This window comes from Zootoca vivipara, chromosome 2, assembly GCF_963506605.1.
Source record: "Zootoca vivipara chromosome 2, rZooViv1.1, whole genome shotgun sequence".
Taxonomy (NCBI): Eukaryota; Metazoa; Chordata; class Lepidosauria; order Squamata; family Lacertidae; genus Zootoca; species Zootoca vivipara.
Window position 1 is genome coordinate 118,842,673 of NC_083277.1, and position 26,473 is coordinate 118,869,145.

At 47.1% G+C, this 26,473-nt stretch overlaps 1 protein-coding gene across 4 annotated transcripts in view; it reads left to right on the plus strand.

Annotated features, from left to right (window-relative positions):
• RAPGEF3 (Rap guanine nucleotide exchange factor 3) overlaps nt 1-26,473 on the plus strand; it is a 70,642-nt gene that overhangs the window by 41,141 nt on the left and 3,028 nt on the right. For all 4 annotated transcript variants that reach the window (XM_035101408.2, XM_060272134.1, XM_035101416.2 and 1 more), the window contains 16 exons: nt 263-378; nt 1,023-1,111; nt 1,426-1,504; nt 2,240-2,390; nt 2,579-2,661; nt 5,580-5,619; nt 6,808-6,889; nt 7,591-7,737; nt 8,816-8,913; nt 10,833-10,958; nt 11,224-11,405; nt 12,872-12,962; nt 14,176-14,226; nt 15,120-15,207; nt 16,339-16,403; nt 16,875-16,929. In XM_035101408.2, coding sequence (XP_034957299.1) covers nt 263-378; nt 1,023-1,111; nt 1,426-1,504; nt 2,240-2,390; nt 2,579-2,661; nt 5,580-5,619; nt 6,808-6,889; nt 7,591-7,737; nt 8,816-8,913; nt 10,833-10,958; nt 11,224-11,405; nt 12,872-12,962; nt 14,176-14,226; nt 15,120-15,207; nt 16,339-16,403; nt 16,875-16,929 — 1,543 coding nt within the window. The remainder of the gene's footprint in view (nt 1-262; nt 379-1,022; nt 1,112-1,425; nt 1,505-2,239; nt 2,391-2,578; nt 2,662-5,579; nt 5,620-6,807; nt 6,890-7,590; nt 7,738-8,815; nt 8,914-10,832; nt 10,959-11,223; nt 11,406-12,871; nt 12,963-14,175; nt 14,227-15,119; nt 15,208-16,338; nt 16,404-16,874; nt 16,930-26,473) is intronic.

Genomic DNA, 26,473 nt, shown 5'->3' on the forward strand with positions numbered 1-26,473 from the left:
GTTGTGTCGCAAAGTGAACAGACAGGGCTGAGCACTTTGACTTCAGGTGGAGGAGCTGCACAAGACTAGTATCTTGATGTGATACCCAACGTTGAATTCAGAAGTGTACATCCCACTGATTTTCTGCCCTAAAGGAGGCCCATTAGGATAGCATCTGAGGATGTCTGCCGAGGGCCAATGGCTGTTGTCCAGCTTCAGTGTAGACGTGCCCAAAAAGCATGATAATGCAACCCAGTTCACTAGCTTCTGCTTTCCTCTCTAGGATGTTGAAGCCAACACTCTGAGGCTGAAGGAACATGGGAAGGTGGTGCTTGTTCTGGAGAAGAATTTGCAAGGCAGCAGCTCCAGTCATCTTCCTGGGACTCCAGGGAGCAGTAGGTACTGCGGTCTGGCCCCCTTTGTTTCCCCGCTCCCTCCTAGAGGCAGAAGTAGCTTCTCTCTGGTGCACCCACAAGCTCTTTCTGCTTGTTTTTCCTGCCTTCCCCACAAAACAGGGTTGGGCGTCAAGAAGCTTGTACTTCCTTCCAGAAGTACTCTTGGAAGTGCTTTGCTGGCAGCTGCAGAAACATCTCGTCCAACTGCCATGGTGTTTTTTCCAGAGGATCTTAAATGTAGCAAATGCTGCTGGATTCCACATGAAATAGAATAAGAGAGAACATGGGGGCTCCCCCTCCCCCCACAGGAAGATTTATTTAAATTTCCATCTGCTTCTGTAAGATCCACGGGGCAAGTAGTTGTCACTAGTGTAGTCTTCTTGCTTCTTTGCTAATGTGCAACCTTAAGTCTACAAAATATGGTCAGGAGATCATCACTCATGGCTTGTGTGGCAATTCTAGACTACAAAACCTATTATGTAATGTGGTTGTGAGCAAAGTATTCATATGTGAAACTGGGGGGGGGGTTCAAAATCAGCTAATGATATGGGAGTGGGGAGCATTTGCTATTTAGGTGCATTGCTTGAGTCTGGTTTCCACCTCATTGTCATGCTATCTGAGAAGTTCATGCCTTCCTCTCCTGTTCAGGTACTCAGTGATGTCTGGGACCCCTGAAAAAATACTTGATTATCTGCTGGAAGCCATGCGTCCAGACTCTACACTCTCTGACCTCGTAGGTAAGTCGAGGGCCACTTAAAGAGAAGGGTTAGTTAATACACAGAAGAAAACCCCATGCCAGTAATTGGTTCATGGGCTGCTTTAGAGCTAAGAACTGGAGAAAGAAGTTTGAACAGAGGGGCATCTACACAGACACATCCCTTTGTATCTGTGGAGCCGTCGTCTCCCTTGAAGTGTACAGGGCAATGTGTGTACACTGGAAGAATGTGCATGGGATTATTTGTCGGGTTACGGGAGTTTAAATGCAGATCATCTAGGAGATCACCTAGCCCTTGTAATAATGTTTCACCGTGCTTCTCTGCTCCCTCTGTAGACACCTTCCTTGGAGATTTCCTTCTGACACATGATGTGTTCATGCCAACACCACAGCTGTGCAGAGCTCTGCTCCAACAATATCCTTTGTGGTTTGTGTCTCCGCTGGATTCTACAGCCCTAGTCAGCAGGCAGTTCTGTTTGGAAGGCCACTTTAGAGGCACAGTTTGGTGGGCTGCTGGCAAGCTATTCCCTGCAGGTGCCTGCCTTGCCTCTGGGATGCTAAATAGCAGTGCTGGGAAGGAGGCTTTGGGGGCCAGATTTGGCCCAGGGGCTGCTAGCTGCTCATCCTTGCACTAGAGAGATCCCAGATGTATGCTTCATACATCTCTAGTGTCCCAGGTTAAAAATGAAAGTGGCTTCATCTGAACAGCATACATTTTAATCAGGGCTGTAAATTCTAGTTGGTTAATTGGCTAGGTTAACCAATTAATAAACTTTAGTTTGACTAAAAGGGCATCTCAGATTAAGGGAGCAAAAGTTGTAAATCATGACTAATTTGCCTCATTGATTTAAGCTTTAAGCAGCAGCTGGTGGCTGGGTTTAGCTGCCATTTTTAACTTTCTACAATGCCCAAAGTGACAGTAGGTTGGGGGCATTGTGGGAAATCAAAATGCCACCCAGCCAATGCTACTAGGGAAATGTTGCCCCCTCTACCATTGCTGCCAGGTATTTCTGCCAGGGCCCACCAACCAAGGAGGACTCCAACCAGAGGGCACTTAGCCTAAGACCCCCTAAAACCTAGAGCCAGGCCTGGTCCATGGGGGCCACCTTGCATACGGCTGTGTTTCTGCGTCTCCTTGACTACTGTTCACCTTTCATTCGGAACCGTCGGAGGGCACCGAACAGGACAAAGCTGCCTACATCCTGGGCAAAAGGCAGAAGATCCTGTGGCTGGTGAACCAGTGGGTGTTGCTCTATGGGCGCCTGCTGCAGGCAGAATCCAGCACTGTGGCCTTCTTGCAGGTAACAGGATGGGTGCAGGGAGCAGTGCTAGAGGTGCAACACAAAGAGGATGAGAGGATAAAAGTCGACTTGGGTTAGTGGGAGCCTGTTGCTCGGTTGGCATGAGATTGCGTCTGCAGGAGGCCCTCTTGTTCTGTAGCAACCAGCCTGGCCGCTTCTGCTCATCAGCTCTGGCCGTTTTCTTGCAGAGCCTGTCTGAGTGTGCAACCCAGGATGCTCGTCTGGGCCCCCTGCTTAGGGAACAGCTTCAGGATCGCCGGAGGAACCGAGTGTGAGTCTTCTTGTTGTTGTTGTTTAGTCGTTTAGTCGTGTCCGACTCTTCGTGACCCCATGGACCATAGCACGCCAGGCACTCCTGTCTTCCACTGCCTCCCGCAGTTTGGTCAAACTCATGTTCGTAGCTTCGAGAACACTGTCCAACCATCTCGTCCTCTGTCGCCCCCTTCTCCTTGTGCCCTCCATCTTTCCCAACATCAAGGTCTTTTCCAAGGATTCTTCTCTTCTCATGAGGTGGCCAAAGTATTGGAGCCTCAGCTTCACAATCTGTCCTTCCAGTGAGCACTCAGGGCTGATTTCCTTAAGAATGGATAGTTTTGATCTTCTTGCAGTCCATGGGACTCTCAAGAGTCTCCTCCAGCACCATAATTCAAAAGCATCAATTCTTCGGCGATCAGCCTTCTTTATGGTCCAGCTCTCACTTCCATACATCACTACTGGGAAAACCATAGCTTTAACTATACGGACCTTTGTAGGCAAGGTGATGTCTCTGCTTTTTAAGATGCTGTCTAGGTTTGTCATTGCTTTTCTCCCAAGAAGCAGGCGTCTTTTAATTTCGTGACTGCTGTCACCATCTGCAGTGATCAAGGAGCCCAAGAAAGTAAAATCTCCAAGAAAGTAAAAGCCCAAGAAAGTGAGTCTTCTACTCTGCCCCAATTTGTGTTTTCAAGGATCTGGGTATGTGCGGGGAAGATGAGGCAAAAAAGAATGGCAAAATACCTGGTTTCCTCAGGGCAAGTCTTAATGTCTGTAATGTGATTTGATATGGTATGATATGATATGTGCATCAAAATACACATGTGGATGATTGTAGAGTTGCCTTATTTCCTGATGTAGGAAGCATGTTAGAGTAGCCTTCAGGTGTGCAGCTACTCAGTCAATCAGACCAAAGTTGGTCTGTAAGAGCTCTTCTTACCTGGTAGGTGCTCACTCCATCAGGTGATTGATGGTGGTTTCGGAAGACTCTGTGGTGACACGAACACATCTGAAGGGAACTCTGACTTTCTGAGAGGCTTACTTCTGCATGACACTTTGCCCTTTCATCTTGACGTGGGGAGAGGTCTACTGATCACAACGATGGCTATGTTTGACCTCCAGTACAACTCAATGCCAGCCTCTGGGAACAACAAGCAGGAAAGAGGTGTATTGTGTTTGAGTCCTGCTTGTGGGCTTCTCAGCAGCATCTGTGTGGCCACTTTGAGAACAGGAGGCTGGACTAGATGAGCCTTTGGTCTGACCCAGCAGGTGTCTTTTGTTCTGAGATGTGAAGGGGAGAAGCAAGGTCAGATAAAATATGGACAAAATGTGTTCCTTAACCCCACCCCCAATCATTCCTTCTCTAAATAATAATAATAATAATAATAAATAATAATAATAATAATTTATTATTATTATTTGTACCCCACCCATCTGACTGAGCCTCCCCAGCCACTCTGGGTGGCTCCCAATCGAGTATTAAAACAATACAGCATTAAATATTAAAAAACTTCCCTAAACAGGGCTGCCTTCAGGTGTATTTTAAAAATAGGATAGCTGCTTATTTCCTTGACATCTGTTGGAAGGGCGTTCCACAGGGCAGGTGCCACCACCAAGAAGGCCCTTTGTCTGGTTCCCTGTAACCTCACTTCTCGCAATGAGGGAACCACCAGAAGGCCCTCGGCACTGGATCTCAGTGTCCAGGCTGGACGATGGGGATGAAAATTGTATATTATGTCCAATATCCCTTGCCCATTGTATCATTACTGATTTAACTTATCCATCTACAGTATGCCATTCTAACAACAGTTTATACATTTTTGAGAGTAATTTCACATTGTTTTCCAATAAGTCTTTTTCAAACCTTGAAATTTCCTTACTAAAACCATTTCTTTTACCCTTCACAAATACATCATTTAATTGGTGATACTGCAGCCGATCAGTTACTAAATGTCTTATATCCTCAAATCTTCTCATTTTAAACTGGTCTTCTACTTCCATTAACAGCTCTTTATAAGTTGCCCATTCACTTTTTGCAATTACTTTATTCAAGGATATCGCTTCTAGTGGGGAGAGCCACCAAGGTGTTTTCTGTTCTAATAGGTTTTTATATTTCTTCCATACTACATAAATTGATTTTCTTACCAAGTGGTTTAGGAAACCTTTATGCACTTTTGCCTTTTCATACCATAGATGCCAACCAAATCTATTATCGTGGCCTTCTAAATCTAGAATATCCACATTCTTTAAAGTTATCCACTCCTGAAGGCAGCAAAGACAGCACGCCTCATAATATAATCTCAGGTCTGGCAGGGAGAAGCCACCGCTTTCCTTAGTATCAGTTAGCAATTTATATTTAATCCTTGGTTTCTTCCCCTGCCAGATAAATTTTGAAATATCTCTTTGCCATTGCTTGAAGTGTCCTGCTCCACTGATTATGGGAACTGATTGAAATAAAAATAGCATTCTTGGCAATACATTCATTTTTATTACTGATATCCTTCCCCATACCTCCAAATTTTTCTTTATTTCTATCCAAGTGGATGTATAGTTGTTCTTGAAAATATTTATATTATTTGTTGTCAATCATACCCCTAAATATTTCACCTTTTTCAAATTAACAGTTTTGTTTTTTTGCTGTAAATCTTTTTTTTTTGTATTGTCCTGTCACATTTTTTACCAACATTTTTGTTTTGTTTTTATTTAACTTAAAACCTGCTACTTGGCCAAACTCAGAAATTCTAAGACCCTTGGTATACTTACCCTTGGGTCTTCTACTGTTATCACAAGGTCATCCGCAAATGCTTTCAGTTTATATGCATTGCACTCAACAGTTATACCTTTTATTCCTTCACCTGATCTTATACTTATTGCCAGCGTTTCTAAAACTGGAATAAAGAGTAATGGTGACGGGGTCCCTCTTTCCTCTTTCGACAGGTTAGAAAATGGCAGCAACTGTGCATCTCCGAAGCTTCAGGTAAAGTACAAGTCAGAGAATCAACAGTTCTTCACTAAAGGGAGCTGCAGGCTGCAAACACCACAAAGCAGATGAACATGCTGAATTATTTTCATTCAAAAAGGCAGCTCCCTCTCCTCCACTAATTTGAAATATTTTTGTGAGAAATAAAAATAAATTAATAATAATAATAATAATTTATTATTTATACCCCCCCACTCTGGGCGGCTTCCAACAGAAACATTAAATTACACTAATTTCTTAAAGATTAAAAGCTTCCCTAAACAGGGCTGCCTTCAGATGTCCTCTAAAAGTCTGGTAGTTGTTTTTCTTTTTGACATCTGGTGGGAGGGTGTTCCACAGGGCGGGTGCCACTACCGAGAAGGCCCTCTGCCTGGTTCCCTGTAACTTGGCTTCTCGCAGCGAGGGAACCGCCAGAAGGTCCTCAGCACTAGACCTCAGTGTCTGGGCAGAGCAATGGAGGTGGAGACGCTCCTTCAGGTATACTGGACCGAGGCTGTTTAGGGCTTTAAATAAAGCAGAACTCAGGTTAGGAGGCATACAAGAAAAGACAGTGGACAGACAAGAATCATGTTATTCCATTCCACGGCACCAGGGGCAGGAGCAGAGGAATTCTCCAAAACTCTCCTCTTTTCAGTTTTAGGCAACTTGTTTGGTTATGTATTTCTCAAAACAATGAGGTCTAGAAATGTGAAAATAAAATCTAGGATGGAGCCACCTCATTTTCCCAGCAGAATAAAAAGCAAGACCCCAAAATTCACAGCCTTGCATGTCAGATGGATTCTGGTCTCTGTGTAGCCATCAAATAGGGCCTGTTTGCTTCACCCTCAAAGGTTTGGGGTAGCTCCGTAGCTGGTAAACATGTGCCACACCCAAGAAGTGACAGTTCATCACATCTCTGAGTTTGTGTATATCGGGGAGGCAGAAACCTTCCTGTACAAAGGCAAGCGCCACATCCAATGTGCTGCCTACTTTTGATTCTGCCTACTTCACCATGGGCATGTGCCCCTCCCTTAAAGCATTGCCCATTCAGGGCAAGCGACTCTCCGACAGAGAAAGATTTCCTACTCTCCAGGTTATGCTGGTAGGTTTTAGCCTTATTTACAGGCCTGGGCCTGAAGGTGCCTCTGGATGGAAGAGGATCCCATCGCACCTTAATGCACCCTTCTGTCTTTCCCTCACCCCCAGGTGCGAAGTGCAGTGGACTGGTTTGCCAGCCAGGAGGAACCATTTCTGAACAGCAGCTACACTATCCGAGCCCAGGACAAAGGTAATTTAATGTTGTTGCCTGCCCTTTGCTTTGCCCTGTTTCATCTGGGCAGTTCTCAGAATGCCAGGATGCCCCAGCCAACATGGGAGGTACATATATCCAGCCCCCAAGGTGGCTACAGTAACATGGCTGGAGAGTTCCAATTGGCTGGATGGCGCTGTGGGTTAAACCACAGAGCCGCCATGGGCTTGCTGATAAGAAGGTCGGCGGTTCAAATCCCTGCAATGGGGTGAGCTCCCATTGCTCGGTCCCAGCTCCTGCCAACCTAGCAGTTCAAAAGCACGTCAAAGTGCAAATAGATAAATAGGGACCGCTCCAGCGGGAAGGTAAACGGCGTTTCCGTGCGCTGCTCTGGTTCGCCAGAAGCAGCTTTGTCATGCTGGCCACATAATCTGGAAGCTGTCTGCGGGCAAACGCTGGCTCCCTCGGCCTATAGAGCGAGATGAGCGCCGCAACCCCAGAGTCGGACACGACTGGACCTAACGGTCAGGGGCACCTTTACCTTTACCTTTCTTTTATTTTTATTTATTAAGTTTATATTCTGCCCTTCACCACATAGGTCATGCAGTCCTGCTGTAATTGGCATTATCGATGATTGAACTTGAAAGCTTCTGTGGGCAAAGTGTACAATGCTTTAGCTCCTGCATTAAAGCTGCTTTGCTAAGGTCTTTTTCTTCTCTTTCCCCCCTTCCCCTACATAGTCCCATATGACATATACAGGCCAGACTACTCCTGCCTCACGACGGTGCTTCGGGTGAACGCTTCAGTCCAGGAAGTGCTCACATCCCTGGCAGACTGTCCTGGTTGGAGCAAAGAATGGGTCCTGGTCAAGATCAACTCAGTGGGAGGTTAGTGAGGCACTCATGATTCCCTCTGAGAACATACATGGTCTCTGGTGGCAGCCCAGTATTGCATGGTGATGCAGGTGACATGAATCCACTTGAGCAGTGTACATGCAACCCCCACAATGTGCATGATTTCAGCAGCCCTTTCTCAAGGATGAAACAGACCTAACCTTTTTGCAGCACTGGGAAAGTTTTCTTGCTGTGTCCAATCCAGAGGTGCTTTCGTGTCCTATGTTGAACTGTGGAAAAAGTGGTTCTTCAGACTTACAGCAGAACTGTGTACATAGAAGGGGCCAGCTCTATCATTAGGCAGGGCGAGGCAGCTGATTCAGGCTGCCGATTGTGGAGGGCTGCTGCTTCCCCAATTCCGAGCTGCTGCCCCTGTGTTTGTAGTGCTTACCAGTTGCTGGTCTGGGCTGATTGGCTGTCTCCACTCCACCTTCTTCTCACATTTTCCAGAAGCACCAGAGATGGGGAAAGAGCCCTGTTTTAAATGAGCAGGCAAAGAAGCGGCCAGCCCACTGGGAGAGCCTGCTGAATTTTTCAGCTTTCAAATTCCCAAAATGAGGGGGGCTAAGAAGTTGTAATGTGACTTGGGCGTTCAAGATATTTTGGTTAAATTAACATAATTTAGTTTGACTTGCTCAGTAAAATGTTTGTGAAATTGCCTAGAAATCATTAAAAATGATTGCCAACTACTTGTAGTTATATTATCCTCTATAATAATATCCAAGTGTCTCTGCGTCCAGTCCCTGTGTCCATGGGATTGTGCTACTGCGCATGTGCCCCATGGACAGCCGTTGGGACTTGGAGGCTCACGTGCGCCGCCGGGACTGTAGGCTCTTGCCGCTCGCTGTGATGGGAGGGAATAACTACGTTTTGTTGTTGCTATTGTTGAATTGGGAGTTGGAACTCATGGCTGATATGTTACAAATCACTCTGAGGTTTACCCGTAATGGCTCAGGACCAATTAACTGTTTAGGGAAGTTTTTGATGTTTTATCATGTTTTTAATACCTTGAGCAACACTGCTCCCTTGTGGCAATTTGGGGCACTGCCATGTCTCTTGTTTCTTCTTACAGATAAAGAGGTCTTGCCCTCGGAGGCCTTTGCTGTGTTTACATCCCTGGGGCTGAATGAGAGACTCTTTGCTGCCACTGTCCAGGAGCTTCACAGCTTGGTGAGTGTGTCTTCCTTGCAGATTCTTGCATTCCTTGCAGATTCTCGCAAAGCTCTCACTTTAATTCTCTGGCCCAACCCCCCTGGACACAAGTGGTAAAATTATCTTCTGCACAATCCCCATGGATGTAACCAACTGACAACAAGAAGCACACTTGAATTCTCTGCTGCTCATCAGCTGGTGAATGGTGGGTTAAATCCTGCTTTTTTGGCTGTGCACCCCTGTTCACAGCAGGGGAACTGGCACACACAGACAAGCTGAGCAGTAAGGAGGTTAAATCCTTCTGCTTTGGCTCAGCACACCAGTTTCCCATGGGATGGAGGTGGGTGCCACCACAACAGTCTTGAAGTGCACTTTTCAGCTGATGCCACTCACCCACCAGTGTGGCATCTGCTAAACTTTAAACGACTCAGGACCATAATACCTCTTCGACCCCCTCTCGCCATATTAACCAACCTGGGCCCTGTGATCATCATTGGGGGCCCTTTTTTGTGTGCCTTCTCCACAAGAGGTCCGGAGGTTGTGTATATTTGAGAACAGGCCTTTTTTGTGGTGGCTCCCCATTTGTGGAATGGATTCCCCAGGGAAGTTGGCCTGGCGCCTTCATTACACATCTTTAGGTGCCAGGAGAAAATGTTTCTCTTCAGCCATGACCTTTTAAATGTTTCAGGGCTATTCGCTTGTTTTTGTTTTATGCATTTTGTGTTTTCATTTTCTATTTTTGTGTGTGTAAACCACCCTGGGATCTCTGGATGAAGGGCAGTATACAAATTCAATAAACAAACAAACCAGCCTATCGACAGTTGGGCACAGTTTGGGGGAAATGCCTAATAGGCCAAATTGCAGGTTGCAAGTCCACCCCCCACCACCACCTTGTTGCAGAGGATTTTGGGCAGTCCCTTGACATCATGAAAGCCTCCAGAAGCCTTTATGGGGAACGCACAGTGGAGGCAGTTTAAAAATGGCTTAGGCTAACGCCTTGGAAATTGTCAAAGATGTACAAAAATGTCCCAAGTTGCTGGAGGTGTGGAGATAAATCAGGCACTTTCTACCACATGTGGTGGCTATGCAAAAAACATCCAGGCATTCTGAGAGAGTATCCACTTAGAAATACAAAAAATAATAATAAAGACTTCCTTTAAGAGAAAACCAGAAGCTTACCCCCTGGAGATCACAGATTTGGATATCCCGCAAACAATGAAGAGTGTATTTTTACATGCCACAGTGGCAGCAAGAATTCTTATCGCTACAAAGTGGAAGAGTGATGAAATCCCTTCTATTCATGAATGGATCCAAAAGTTAACAGATTATGCAGAGTTAGATAGTTTATCAGAAAAAAATAAAGAACAAACCAAAACAGGAATTCATCTCAAAATGGGAAGTCTTTAAAGTTTATTTGAAAAACATTTACAGTAGTTTAAACTCTGTCGCAGCGTTTGAATAACTTTAGTAGTTATTCAAGTAGTTATTTAAGAAAGTAGTTATTTAAGAAAGATCTGGAACCTTAGAAAAATCAATAATTAGTTAATTAGTTAATTTAAGACAAAAATGTGTATTGGCAACAAATAATAGATAATTGAATTAAGGAATGGATGGGAGGTCTGGTCTATAGTCCAAGGACCGCTTTTTGTTTTATTGATTTGTAATTAATAATGTCCTTATTATGGTTTGGTTTGTATTTTTTGTCTGGTTTTTCTTTTCTTTTTTGGTGTACAGTATCAGTAAAAAAATAAAAAAGGCTTAGGTTTGTAGCACAGATGTTTGGTCTATTTGTGAAGGTGGGACTAAGGCAGCAACATCCATAAGGTGACCAATTCTGCAGCTCAGCTGTGGCTTTGGGGTGTCCATGGCAAGGCACCTGCAGGCAGATGGTGCCCCTGCAGAGTGGCTTGCACTGATTTCTCCTCCCATTTGCACAGGCCCCTCACCCTGAGCAGCAAGGCCCCACGGCGGGTTCTTCAGAAAACCTGGATTTCATCAGCTCCAAGGACCTGGCCAACCAGTTCACTGAGCATGACTGGAACCTCTTCAAAAGCATCCATCAAGTAAGGAGATTTGTTCCCTGACGAAATCTGTTGTAATGAGGCACCAGACCCTGGGACTGAGGAGATCTTGCTGCGCACAAACACTGCAACTTTGCCATTCCTCACCTTCATGTCCATGGCATTGTGCAGAGATTTTGACAGCTGCCCTGCATGTCTAAGGTGGAGCAGAGTGTGTTGCATGTCTTCAAGTGGAGCTGAGCCCAAAGCATTGTATTTTTAAGGTTGGATTTCAGTGGAGACTCTCCTGGCTGTTGTATTTTTTAAGGTGGAGCTGATCTACTACATCTTTGGACCACAGAAGTTTCCCAATGCAACCACTGCGAACCTGGAGCGCTTTCTGTGCCGTTTCAATGAGCTGCAGTTCTGGGTCACCACCGAGCTCTGCCTTTGTCCTGATGTTATCAAGAGAGCCCAACTGCTCCGAAAATTCATCAAGCTGGCCGCACAGTAAGAGTTTGGCTGAAAGGAAAGCAGTTGGCCATGAATGAGCTTGCGAGTTTGAGGCTGTGTTTTGTTTTTACTAGAACCCCAAGGTCTGGAGCCGAGAGCAAAATAGTGGCTCAGGGGAATAAGTTATTAGTGAGACAGATATGCTTGGCCCAGAATTTTTTTCTTGGGAACAGAACGGAACTTTTACACTCTGTTCTCTGAAAATGCCTTGGGTGCCAACTTGAACAAAACATAGGCACTTATATGAGCACCTCTGAGTACTTCTGCAGAGTGCACCTTCCTCGGCATGCACAGCTGGGCACAGGCCTCCCCCCACTTGCTTCTCACTCCCCACCTGCTTGCAAGAAGTTTCTGCTTGCTCACCTGTCTCCCACCCATCACCCACTTGCCCGCTCACCTCTCTTACGGTCCTGCCTCTCCCCAACTGCCCTGGCTTAGACACACTTGGAAATGGCACCAAAAGCCAGGAGGCAAGCTGGGAAAGAGGGCAGAGAGGTGGCTGCCCAAGGGAGGGAGGGGGAGGGAGGAAAGGAGGGAGGAAGGCACCAACTGGCATAAAATATTGAGGGGCTGCCCCCTAAATATTTTATTGTGGGGGGCAAAGGTACCATGGCCCCATACTGTAGAGTTGTCACATTTGGAAAATGCCATTCCTGATTTTCTCCCAAGATCTCTGGGTTTCAGCAGCCTTATTTCATTGATTTTTAAAAAAGATTTCTGAGCCACCCTTTATCACAATGTGACACGAGGCTGGGGTAAAGTCACAAGAATGAAAAATAATGAAACCAGAGCCAGATCCCGACACAGTCAAATATATTGAAAGGGTATGTGTGAGAGAGGTCTTAATGTTATCACTGTTGCTAAACTATTGGAAAGCGGAAATCCTTGCTGATCTACTAATCCAAAGATCTACCTGTAGACTTGAACTAGCTTCTGGCTACTCATGTATGTAAAGGTAAAGGGACCCCTGACCATTAGGTCCAGTCGTGGCTGACTCTGGGGTTGCAGCGCTCATCTCACATTATTGGCCGAGGGAGCCGGTGTATAGCTTCCGGGTCATGTGGCCAGCATGACTAAGCCGCTTCTGGCAAACCAGAGCAGCACAAGGAAATGCTGTTTACCTTCCCGCTGTAGCGGTACCTATTTATCTACTTGCACTTTGAGGTGCTTTCGAACTGCTTGGTGGGCAGGAGCTGGGACCAAGCAACGGGAGCTCACCCCGTCGCAGGGATTTGAACTGCCGACCTTCTGATCAGCAAGCCTTAGGCTCTGTGGTTTAGACCACAGCGCCACCTGCGTCCCTACTCATGTATGTAGGTCACCTCTTTTTCCCCCTAGGTGAAGCCATGGCTTTGAGCACTGTGGGAGCAGTAAAGCCTGTCCTGGCTTTCACGTGAGGACCATCTGGGGGTTCACACTCACTTCCGCTTTGAGCTGAGTGCCTCTTGTGTCTTTGTTTTCAGCTTGAAGGACCAAAAGAACCTGAACTCTTTCTTTGCAGTGATGTTTGGCCTGAGCCATTCCACCATCAGCCGCCTCTCTAGGACCTGGGAGGTACATTTCTGCCCCAGAGGGAAGGGAAACCAACTGAACTAACTATGCATGCTTTGAAACTGCTTATATACCAGCCTTCTCCAACCTGGTACACTTCGGATGTTTTGGACCACAATTCTCATCGCCCCTGACCATTGGCCACAAGGCTGAAGCTGGTGGGACTTGTTATCCGAAACATTTGGAAAGCACCAGGTTGAGGAAGGCCATAGCAGCAGCAACAATGAGATGTGATTTGCTGCCTTTTCAATGGCCAGTCCCTGCCACCATTTTGTAAGGTGCCTTCATGGATCTAGCATTCCTTCTTGGGGATGCAGGTGAAGGCTGAAGCAAAGGCAAGGCTGCAAAGCAGCTGTTAAAAGGGGAAATGTGGTTATGTGAGAAGGAGTCTCATTATGGTCGCATCACACATGCCTGGATATTGCCTGCATCTCCTAGCCTGATAGCACATTATTTGCACAGATTAACTGTATGTATTCTGTTTGAGATATTGCAGGAAAATACTAAAGTTTTATCTGTGGCATTGGATGTGTCCATTCTGTTTCCCCCCCATGCAAATCCCTTCTAATCAAAGTACAAACGGTGCATGCGTGAACTTGCCCTTTCTGTAGTAATTTTTTTTTAAGAATGTATTTATTAAAGATTTTCAAACAACAAAGACATACAAAAATACAAAACACACACACAAAAAATACAGAACACAAAAAAATCAAAATACAAAAAATATCAAAACAAAAATTCTAACTTGTAACCCTTATTTCTAATCTAATGACTTCCTCATTCCTCCTCCTTCTGCGATTCTTTACATATCCTCTGTAGTAAACTCTAAATCTTATATAATTTCTAATTATTACTTTAATATTACCTTATTTCCAAATCTTTTACATCTTAACCTATTATATTCTAACCAAATCATTCTTCTCAATTATATTCTCATCAATTTCTAACAATATTTATTTTACACCATTGTCTTATTTACAACCTCTATTTTATCTCCTTCACTTCCACTAGTTTCTGATCTATTATATGCTTATTCTTTAAATACATTTTAAATTTCCTCCAATCTTCTTCCACTTCTACTTCACTTCGATCTCGGAGTCTCCCGGTCAGTTCAGACAGTTCCATATACTCTATCAACTTCTTCTGCCATTCATCCACCGTAATTTGATGGCCATTTCTGAACACCCTCCTGTCTCTGTCTCTCTCCTGTCCACAGAAGCTCCCACACAAGACGCGGAAGCTGTTCGGCACCATGGAGCGCATGCTGGTGAGTGGTGGTCCTGTTTCTTCGGAAGGTGTCACTTTTCACTGTGTCTCATCTCTGCACATCTCCCCATGTGCAAAGTGCTTTGCTATTCTTTACTGTGTTCAGCCTGCGAGCTAAATCACTGCTCTTCCCATTTCACAGATGGGGAACTGTGTCTGAAAGAGTGCTCTGCACAGTTGCCATATAAAGTCTATGGCTGAGATGTGGATGTGAGCCCAGATTTCTTCCTTTGGGGCTTACTGAACAGTCCTCTGTGGCTGTTGGCTCATCCAGCAGGAGACAGGCTTCCCAAAAGAATCCCAAGAAGGATACCAACCAGCCCTTCGTGCTGGAGCCCAGTTGTCCTTCTGCCTTTAGCAAAAGAGTCAGGCTCTTTTGAGAAGGGATGAAAAGGCCATTCTTGATTATTCTAAGGTCTTTTTTCCGCTTGTGAGATGGAACAATTTCCCCTCTCTGTTCCATGTGTGCTGTTCTGGGGGTTCTCCTGACCTACTGGTGGGGGGGGCAGAGAGGGCATGGGGGGAGGTGGTGGAAAGCCCCATTAAGCTAGTGGGAGTCCTTGCACAGTCACCAGCCAACACACTGGGTTAGCTGGGGACTCACATAACCATATGTTCCAGTGCCACAAATCTGGGAGAAGAGTTTTGTGTGCATAGGTCTCTCTCTTTTTTTGGGGGGGGGGATGCTGTCTTCTAAGCCTTCGCCTGAAATGGTATAGTCCAAAAACAGACTTACTAACTTAATCTGCTGTTGGTGTAGAACTAGACTCTACTGTCCTGGACAAGCAAAGGAACACCATTAAAGGGTAGCTTTGTTTGGGGTGAGGCGCCGTGTACCTAATGCACACACAGTTGCAAACAGTCCCAACGCTAATCTTTCTTCCTTCTTTCCAGGACCCTTCTTGGAATCACCGGGTCTATAGGCTGGCCATGGCGAAACTGACTCCCCCCTTGATTCCCTTTATGCCCCTCCTGCTTAAAGGTATAATAAGCTGCATGCTCCTTACTAAATTCACCTTGGCTGTTGGTTTGCATGCATAAATGCTCTTTGTATCTTGAGACCTTAAGGCAGGGGTCCCAAACTACGGCCCAGGGGCCGGATGCGGCCCAATCGCCTTCTAAATCTGGCCCGCGGACGGTCCGGGAATCAGCATGTTTTTACATGAGTAGAATGTGTCCTTTTATTTAAAATGCATCTCTGGGTTATTTGTGGGGCCTGCCTGGTGTTTTACATGAGTAGAATGTGTGCTTTTATTTAAAATGCATCTCTGGATTATTTGTGGGGCATAGGAATTTGTTCATATTTTTTTTCAAAATATAGTCCGGCCCCCCACAAGGTCTGAGGGACAGTGGACCGGCCCCCTGCTGAAAAAGTTTGCTGACCCCTGCCTTAAGGATCTAAACTCACAAAACATATGAAATTTGAAATAATTAAGAAAAAGCATCTAAGACTGTGGACTGGTCATGGGAACTCAGGCTTGCCATCCCTTCTGGCTCAGGGGATTCTCACACATGGTCATAAGCAAGCTTTGTGTTTTCAAGCCTGTCTCAGTAACAGTACCGTACTTGACCCCTGAGCTATGGCTCCTCTCCTGAATGAATGCATGTGTCGGGTAATGTGGAGGTGTCCTCTGATAACCTTTGCTGCCTTGTGAAGGAGTTCTGCTCTTGCTCGTTGCATTACTTTGCAAAGGTGGGGCATGAGACTAGATTCAGGGCACTGCTTGAGGGCACATGATGCAGCCAGCCTGCTGAAGTTGGGAAGCTCTGGTAAGTGCCTGGATGGGAGACTGCATGATAGTCCCATGTATGTAACCTTGAGGTCTATCCTGGAAGAAAGGCAAAATATACTAAATATATAAACCCAACAGCTCATCTGCTGAACATACAGTCTGTACATACTGTGCAGGGGCACCATCGCGGGGGGAGGCCCCCCATTTCAATATTCCATGGCCCGCCGGGCCCCATCAGACTAGTGGAAGACTGCACCGGCCTGCGTAGCATTGGGGGCACATGTTTGACGTCACGTGTGTGTGCTGGGCCCCTTCAGTCTCGTGGGCATGCCTGTGGTACTGTGTGATGAACAGACTCAGATCTTCCTCTCTCTTCACAGACCTGACATTTATCCACGAGGGCAACCACACATTGGTGGAGAATCTTGTCAACTTTGAGAAGCTGGTGAGTGGAGAGACATGGCATGGTAATGGCAAGAGGAGCCTGTATCAGTTAGAGAAAGTTATCATTCCCCCTGCTGGAGAGAATAAGCTACAGTTCCCTTTTAGGTGTTGAGAAATTTCAGTTGTGCATAAGGGCACTTTGAACATGCTGTCTTGTCCTCTTTGTCTGCAAATGACTTACAGTGGTACCTCTACTTACGAATTTAATGCGATCCGAACACACATTTGTAAGTTGAAAAAAATTGTAAGTCGAATCCCATAGGAATGCATTGGGGGGGGGATTCATAAGTAGAAGCAACCCTATCTAAAAATTCGTAAATAGAAAAAATCCTATCTAAACCACATCCAAGATGGCGGACGGAGCTCTGTTCGTAAGTAGAAACATTCGTAAGTAGAGGTACCACTGTACTTAGGGGTGAGATGAGGATGAAACCATTGAGCCTAACATGAAACCTCTGTCTGTTCCATGCAGCGCATGATGGCCAAGGCAGTTCGTCTCGTGCATCGTTGTCGGAGTCACCCCAATCGTGAGTGGGGCAGGGGAGCAGGGGCACAAGACAGGTGTCAGTAGGGATAAGTGGGAGCAAAGTACACCTAACATTCCAGAATTTGAGCTGGATGGACAGATCAGCCTAACCTCATCCCATGCCATTTTTACTGGCACACAATCATAGGTCTGCCCTGTCTTATTTTATGTGGAATTTTTTAAAAGAAGGGTTTGCATTTATATTGTATGCAGTATTGTTATACGCATTATCATGCACAGCGTTGTATGCATTTCTCTCCAGATACATAGTTTTTTATACTCTTCAGTGGGCTTTTCCATAAAATGCACATTTTTATCTTCATTTAATCATCATCCTCATTTTATTTGTATGCCACCTGTCACAGTGGCCGGAGTGGGCTACTTCAGAGTAACGACGCTACGCAGCTCTGCATTTTATTCTTTTATTGGTGCTGCGTATTTACAGTGCTGAAGTCATTGCTATTTACACGGAGTGATGTGGTCAGTCGGTTCCAGAACCTCCGAATGGCTTTTGGCGCGTCTTTCTCCAACACAAAAGCTTTGGCAGACCCATCCTCTTTCCCCTCCTCTTTCTGCGTAATTCCGGAGTTGGGGGGATGGGTCTCCCCCCCTTATTCGCCCCTTCCTGTCCCACCTGGGACCCTGGCTCCTCTACCTTGCCTGAGCCTCGGACACGACTTCCTGCTTCCCCATTGGAATCGGAACTCTCTCTGCTTTCCCCTGTGCTCGGGGATGGGCTTGAACTCAGGAGGGGAGGGACTTCGCGATATCCCCTGTCCCTCACATCCACCCCCCTCCCAAGCTCTCCTTCACCCCTCCCCAGGGCCCCCCCAGGTGTCGGTGACGACTGGAAGCCTAAGAACTCAGTGCTTTCCGAGCCCGTTGGTGTGAACACCTCCCCCCAGTCCTGCGAGCCCCCCCCTTCCGCCTGGGAGGACGGGAATCCCAAAAAGTCCGTGGCGTCAGAGCTGGTAGGGGTAAAAACGTTCTGCCAATCTGCTCCTTCCTCTGACTGGGTGGATCTCGGTGACACCCATACCTCATCCTCTGGTTCCTCAAACTCCGCTTCCCAGCGCCATGGTGAACTGCTCTCCCGTGCTTCCTCCCCCTCCCCCTCCCTTTCCATGTGCCAGGGCTTGGGTCTATGGGGAAAGAGGGCGTGAAATTCTTCTACCAGGAATTCCTCCTGTATCTGAGTGGCTGGGACCCATTCATTCTGGGACGGTGGAGCATCCTCCCATGCCATGAGGTACTCCAGGCCCCCCACCCCCCTCCTTGAGTCCAGGATGGCCGTGGCCTCATTGAGTTGCTCCCTGCCTTCTCTCTCCCCCCCCTCCCTCAGGGGTTTGTTCGCTGCCTCGGAGCCTGCTGCTTTCCCTGTATGGCGACAGCAGCGATCTATGAAACACTGGGTGCACCCTCATGTCCTCTGGCAGTGCCAGCCTGTATGCCACCGGGTTGACCTGTTGCGTGACCGTGAAGGGGCCCAACCTTCTGGGCGCCAGCTTTTTGCACCTCCCTCTGATGGGAAGGCCCTCCGAGGACAACCAAACTTTGTCCCCCACCCTAATGACCTCCCCCGGTCGCCTGTGGCGATCTGCCCCCTTCTTGTACGCTTCCTTGGCTCTCTCCAAGTGTTCTCTGAGCTGCTGGTGCACCGTCTCCAGTTCCTCTGCCCAATCCTCAGCCTGTGGGCCCTCCTCCTCCTCCTCCCCCTCCCTCTCTGGGAAAGATCTGAGGTCGCGCCCGTAATTGGCCTTAAAGGGCGACACCCCTGTGGAGACGTGCACCGCATTGTTGTAGGCAAATTCTGCCAGTGGCAGGCGATCCACCCAGTCCGTTTGCCGCTGGCTGACGTAGCATCTCAGGTACTGCTGCAGAATGGCGTTGACCCTCTCCGCCTGTCCATTGGTCTGCGGGTGTCTAGCCGTCGACAAGCTGACCTCCACCTGCAGGAGGTTCATGAGCCGCCGCCAGAACCTGGAAACAAATTGGCGGCCACGATCCGAAATAAGCCTTAAAGGTAATCCATGCAGTCTGAATACGTGATCCACAAACAGTTTGGCTGTCTCTTCTGCAGAGACCGCCCTGGCACACGGTATAAAGTGGCACATTTTGGACATGAGGTCCACCACCACCAACACTGCGGTCTTGCCCCTGGAAGAAGGCAGATCTGTGATGAAGTCCATGGACACCACTTCCCACGGCCTGTGTGGCGTGGCTAAGGGCTCCAGCAATCCCGGTGGCGCTGCTCTGACCACCTTTGCCCGCTGGCAGGTGTCACAGCCCCGTACATAGTCTCGAACATCTTCCCGCACCCCTGGCCACCAGAAGTGTCTCATGACTAGGTGAGCGGTTTTGTCCCTCCCAAAATGACCCGCCGTTGGGTTGTCGTGCATCTGCTTGAGGACCGTACGTCTAAGCTGGGTGGTGGGCAGGTACAGTGCACCCTTGTAGAAAAGCAGCCCCCTGCGTTCTGCAAAGTCTTTTGCCTGCTCCCCCCCCTCTCAGTTCTCTGAAGATGCGGTTGGCAAATTCATCCGCTGCCGTCAGTGCTGTGAGTTCTGCCTCGCTCACCACTGCTGCTCCGCAGGACCATGCTGACGGGGGGAAAATGTGCCTTGGTGCCGGTGGCGCCTCCTCCTCCATGTACTCTGGCTTGCGGGAGAGGGCATCCGCCCTGACATTCTGCTCTCCCGGGATGTAGTGTATGGAGAAGTTGAAGTTCGAGAAGAACTCTGCCCACCGTATCTGCCGCTGGTTGAGCACCCTGGCAGTTCTCCAGAACTCCAGGTTCTTGTGGTCTGTGCACACCTGGATGGGGTGCTTGGCGCCCACCAGGAAGTGTCTCCAGTGCTGGAACGCAGCGTGGATCGCAAGAAGTTCCCGATCAAACACCGTGTAGTTTCGCTCTGGCTGGGTCAACTTCCTGGAGAAGAAGGCACAGGGTCTCCACTCTCTGTTGGCGTCCAGTTGCAACAAAATGGCGCCCACAGCTTTATCAGAAGCATCTGTCTCCACGCGTAGGGGCGCGTCCTGAATCACGTGGAACTGGTTCTGGTCTGAGGCGAACACCCTCTTGAGGCTTTCGAACGCTGCTTGCGCCTCTGGTGTCCACCTGAACTTCTGCTTGCCTCTCAGGCAGTCAGTGATGGGAGCCGTAACGCGAGAGAAGTTCTTGATGGGTGTTGAAAGACTTAATTCATAAAGACCAGGCAGGATTCCTGCCTGGTAGACATATGAAAGACAATGTGAGAATTATAATAGATATTCTTGAGAGATTGGAAGTGAAAATAAACACCAAAGCAATGTTAATTTTTGTAGATGCCGAAAAAGCTTTTGATAATATCTCTTGGAATTTTATGAAAAGAAATTTTGTAAAAATGGAGGTTGGCCAAAACTTTGTTAATGGGATTAATGGTATTTACTCTGAGCAAAGAGCTAAGATTATTGTAAATAATGTGGTCTCAGAAGAGATAAGAATTGAGAAAGGAACAAGACAAGGGTGCCCACTCTCCCCCCTGCTATTCATTTCCGTTCTGGAGGTTTTGTTGAACATGATAAGGAACGATGATGGTGTTAAAGGAATTACAGTGGGTACAAAACAATATAAGTTAAAAGCCTTTGCAGACGATTTAGTACTGACCTTGCAGAACCCTGAACAGAGTGCAGTGAGAGTACTGCAGATAATTCAAGAGTTTGGCAGTGTGGCAGGCTTTAAGTTAAATAAAGGGAAAACTAAAGTACTAGAAAAGAACTTGACATTGCAAGAGAGACAGAATATAGAGGATTGCACAGGACTGAAGTGTGTAAAAAAGGTGAAATACCTAGGAGTTAATATGACGTCAAAAAATTTGAACTTGTATAAAGACAATTATGAGAAACTCTGGAAAGAAATCCAAAGAGATTTGGAAGTATGGTCAAGGCTGAAATTGTCCTTAATGGGAAGAATTGCAACTGTTAAAATGAATGTATTGCCGAGAATGTTGTTTTTATTTCAGGCCCTACCGATAGTTGACAAAATGAAATGTTTTCAAGAGTGGCAGAAGACACTGTCTAAATTTGTCTGGCAGGGGAAGAAACCCAGGATTAAATACAAACTTTTGACTGATGTAAAAGAAAGAGGAGGATTCTCCTTGCCAGACTTAAAGATTTATTTTGAAGCCGCAGCTTTTTGTTGGTTGAAGGAATGGTTTTTGTTAGACAATGATGACTTGTTGGATTTAGAGGGCCATGATAATGCGTTTGGTTGGCATGCATATTTATGGTATGATAAAGTAAAATTACATAAAGGTTTTAAAAGCCATATAATTAGGAAATCACTGTTTAATGTTTGGATTAGATACAAAGATCTATTGGAAAGAAAAACTCCTAGGTGGATCTCACCACTTGAGGCAAAGAAACCTAAAAGGACAAATATGGATGAGAATAGGTTGAAATACAAAGATATCCTGATGGAGGTGGGAAACCACTTTAAGTTAAGGCCATATGAACAACTGAAAGATAGGTTGAGTGACTGGTTTCAGTATGTGCAGATAAATGAAGCATTCAAGCTAGATAAAAAAATAGGATTCCAGACAGAAAAGTCGAAATTAGAAACGGAGTTATTAGAGACAGACTACAAGAATTTGTCTAGAATGTATAATTTGTTGCTAGAATGGCATTTGAAAGATGAGCAAACAAAATCAGTGATGATTGAATGGGCCAAGGACTTGGGTCATAATGTGATGATGTCGGAGTGGGAAAAATTGTGGAAGAAGGGAATGAAATTTACGGCTTGTACTGTGTTGAAGGAAAATTTGATGAAAATGATGTATAGATGGTATTTGACGCCGGTCAAGCTGGCTAAAATGTATCACAAAAGCGACAATAAATGTTGGAAATGTAAGCAGGATGTTGGCTCATTCTACCATATGTGGTGGACATGCCCTAAGATAAAAGGCTTCTGGGAAATGATTTATAATGAGTTGAAAAAGATGTTTAAAAACACATTTTTGAAAAAACCGGAAGCCTTTTTGCTTGGAATAATTGGGGAAGAAATCCCCAAGGACGATGTTAATTTGTTTATGTATGCCACCACAGCCGCTAGGATCTTAATAGCACAATATTGGAAAAAAGAGGAACTGCCTTCGAGGCAGGAATGGCAAATGAAAATGATGGATTATATGGAATTGGCAGAATTGACAGGAAGACTCCGGGACCAAACAAATGACAAAGTTTTAAAAGATTGGAAGAAATTTAAAATATACATAGGGTATGAATTTGAAAACTAGATTTTGAACATCCAGGAAAATAAAGAAGTTAAGGCAATAGGGAAATAATAGAAGATTGAAAGGGAGAAAATATGATAGATGATATAAAGATGAAATTTTTGAAGTGTTAAAGAGACTATATGATGGGTAAGAAGGATGATTTAGAAACTGCTACAGAAGTTTATAAAAAAGAAAATCAGATAGTAGGGAATTGGGGAAGCCAGAGGACAATGAATATTAAAATGGATTAGAGATGATATATTTTTTTTTTTTTGTTGCATTTTTGTATTTTTGTATTTCTGTATTTTGATGTTTACTTTTTGTATTTGTGTTCTGTATGTGTGTTGATAAAATGTTTAATAAAAAATATAATTAAAAAAAAAAAAAAAAGAAGTTCTTGATGAACTTCCTGTAGAAGTTGGCGAAGCCTAGTAGGCGTTGGGCATCTTTGCGCGTCCTGGGGCTGTGCCAGTCCAGGATGGCCTGCACCTTGTCCTTGTCCATCGCCAGCCCCTTGTCTGACAGCTTGTAGCCCAGGAAGTCCACCTCCTTGGTGTGAAACTTGCACTTCTCCAGCTTCACATACAGGTGGTTCTCCTTCAGGCGCTGCAACACCTCCCTGACATCTTTCACATGCTGCACTGGGTCATCGGAATAGATAAGGATGTCATCCAGGAAGACCAAGCATTTCCTGAAGAGGAGGGACCCCAGGACGTGGTGCATGAAGGCCTGGAAGCATGCTGAGCCCCCTTGCAACCCGAAGGGCATCACCAGATATTCAAAAGAGCCCAGAGGCGTGAACATCGTGGTTTTCCATTCATCGCCTTCCCGGATCCTGATCAAGTTGTACGCCCCCCTCAGGTCTAGCTTGGTGAAAATCTTGCCCCTGCGTGCCGCTGTCAGGAGATCATCCACTCTGGGCATGGGGAAAGCCACTGGCTCTGTCACTGAATTCAGCCGTCTAAAATCCACCACAAGACGGCGCTGTTGCGTGTCTTTCTTGTCCACCCAGAAGACCGGGCTGCCCCCTGCTGCCTTGCTTTCTCTGATGAACCCCCGCTTGAGGTTCTTGTCGATGAAAGCGCGCAGATCCTCCAGTTCCTGGTCTGACATGGCGTACAGCTTGGCTGGGGGTATAGTTGCCCCTGGCACCAGGTTGATCTGGCAGTCAAAAGGCCTGTGTGGGGGTAGGTGGTCGGACTCCGCTTCGCTGAAGACCTCCTGCAGGTCCCAGTACGGCTTGGGTATCGCCTCACCCCCTTTGACGTGCATGGTGGCCACCGTGGCTATCGGAGGCCCCTCCCCTGGTTGGTGCTGCATGCAATGTTCCAGGCAAAAGTCCGATCCAAAAGTGATGCATCTCTGGTGCCAACTGATGGAGGGGTCGTGGCGCGCCAGCCAGCTCATGCCCAAGACGATGGGGGGGGGTCTGAGATGGTGGTGACGTTGAATGCCAGTGTCTCTGAGTGCCTTCCCACCGTCATTTTCATGGGGGGGGGTTTGATGAGTGATGGCCCCTCCCAGCAGCTCTCTGCCGTCAATGGTCGCCACGTGCAGAGGAAAATCCAGCTGCAGAAGCTGGATCTGGTGCTCTTCTGCAAAGTTTCTCGAGAAGAAGTTCGCTGACGCCCCACTGTCAATTAGGGCGAGGACCGTCAGGGGATAGCCATTTGGGAGCGTGAGCGTCACTTCTAGAACCACTCCTGCTCTGGGAGGGGTGGGCTGGCTCTGCTCCTCTCTGTGCGGGTGGGTGGGCTGGGGCTGTTGTCTGCTGACTGCGCCTGGCTGCTGCCCCTTGTCTCCTGCAGCCAGGCTTTCCCGTTTCCCTGCTGTGGTGCTGCGTCAGTGGGGGAGGGCACAACCGTTCCCGCCTTTCCTTGCCACTCCCTGCGATGTGGGCAGTCTCTGACGAGATGCTGGGGGGAGTTGCAGAGAAAGCAATTCCCACCCCTTCCCTCCTTGCGTCTTGGCGCCGCTGGGGTTTGAAAAGCCCGCGCGCGCGCGCTATCAATCTGCATGGGTTCCTGGTCCTGGCTGGCCCCAGGCGTGGCTTGAAAGGGTTGTTGGGGGAGTGGCTTCTCCTGCGACCGTGGGAACCAAGCCCGCTTTGCGCGCGTTGCTTGCTTGTCGCTCCACCGGGATTCCTGTCTCACCCCCACCGCCAGAGCCGCTTTGCTCAGCTGATCCATATTACTGGGCTTTGGACCTCTCGAGAGCTCATCCTTCACCTCCTCATGCAACCCCAAGTAGAACGCCGCTTGCATTGGGGGTGACTCTAGTTCCCACCCCAATCTGTGCACCAGCATGGTGAATTTCGCCCAATACGCGCGAACTGTCATATTTCCTTGGCGTAAATTATGAAGTTCCTCCTTAGTCTGGTCCATATGACTATCGGACGAATACATCGTTTTCAAACCTTCTAGAAATAGTTTGACATTCTTCATGCAAGGATTCTTTGTTGCGATTAACGGTCTTAGCCACTCCCTGGCTGCCCCGGTAAGGTGCTCCACAATAAACGCTACCCTGTGCTCATCATCAGGGAACTCATCGTGGTGCAGCTCAAGAGCATACACAATCTCAGTCTCAAAGCCCTGATATTCCCTCGGGTCTCCATTGAACTTGCTTACTAGGGTCCCGGCTCTCCTTCCTGGCAGCACTTGGACTTGGGGTGCCCCTCCCGCCTTGTTTTTCTCTGCATCCAGCTTGTTTTGGAGGTCTACCGCCACCGCCCTTAATTCCTGCTCTCTTTGCTGTAGCGCTCTCACCTGTTCCGCAAGTTGTAGCCGGTCGTCCTGGACCTTCTTAGTCTCTTCTTTAGCTGCCTTCAATTCCCCCTGCGCCTGCAGCGACAGCTGCTGCAGTTCTTGCTGGGCTTTCTCCGCGATCTGCCGCCATCTCTCCGCCTCTGACACGCTCATCCCGGCAACTCCAAAGTAGCCCAAAAAAGGATTCGGAGGTTGCTGTCACATGTGGCCGGAGTGGGCTACTTCAGAGTAACGACGCTACGCAGCTCTGCATTTTATTCTTTTATTGGTGCTGCGTATTTACAGTGCTGAAGTCATTGCTATTTACACGGAGTGATGTGGTCAGTCGGTTCCAGAACCTCCGAATGGCTTTTGGCGCGTCTTTCTCCAACACAAAAGCTTTGGCAGACCCATCCTCTTTCCCCTCCTCTTTCTGCGTAATTCCGGAGTTGGGGGGATGGGTCTCCCCCCCTTATTCGCCCCTTCCTGTCCCACCTGGGACCCTGGCTCCTCTACCTTGCCTGAGCCTCGGACACGACTTCCTGCTTCCCCATTGGAATCGGAACTCTCTCTGCTTTCCCCTGTGCTCGGGGATGGGCTTGAACTCAGGAGGGGAGGGACTTCGCGATATCCCCTGTCCCTCACACCACCTTTCCATTGTTAAAACTATGCTCAAGGCAGCATGCAACATGACAAGATTTACAGCATTACAAACATAGCAAAAGTCACAAGCAATAAAGAAAACACACCCAAAACTTTACAACCAAACTGAAACAATTTCCACAGAAATCTAATAAGATCTAAAAATAAAGATACAGAAATCAATAGCAATGAAAAACCCCAATGAAACAATCTCAACAGCCCAAGAGTCTGTTCAGCAGTCAATCAGTCTGTCAGGGCCCCTCCCTCCCAAGCCAGGTGGGAAAAGGCCAGCAATAGAGGGAGCAGAACGTCCAGGACCCACAGCCAATATGGTTTCAGGAGCCTCAACTTTCGTTGCTGGAGTCAGTTAGGGCCTTGCCCTCCCAGGCCAGGTGGGAAAAGGCCAGCGAGGCTGCAGACAGGTCTTCCAGGACTCACAAGATAGATATTTTTGTGCACTGATGCTGCATTGCAAAATCTTGAGACATTACATTCCAACCCCAAAATTTTGGACCATCAAATTGGGCTGGTCTTCTGCATAAAGTGGACCAAGCAAATTCTTCCTCCATCCCTAAGGGTGGACCCTCAGGTCAATGCACTTAAACAAGTGTTGGAGCAGCTAGAATGACATCCTCTTTCAGAGGCAAACCATTGTGCCCTTAGCGCTTCTTTTGTGCTAAGTTTAATTCTTTTCAGAATTGATTAAACTTTCAAGCTCACCTGGACAGGTTGTATTAGGTGACTCTTGGGGTTCCTTCCAACGCTACAATTTTATGATTATATAATTCTAAGGTCTTGGGGCTTATTGGGGGTTTATTTCAGGGTTAATACAGGTCAGGAGACAGAAAAAGTAGGGTTGGTGTGGGGTGGGAAGGGGAGGGGAGGGGAGAGGAGAGGCCATGAAATT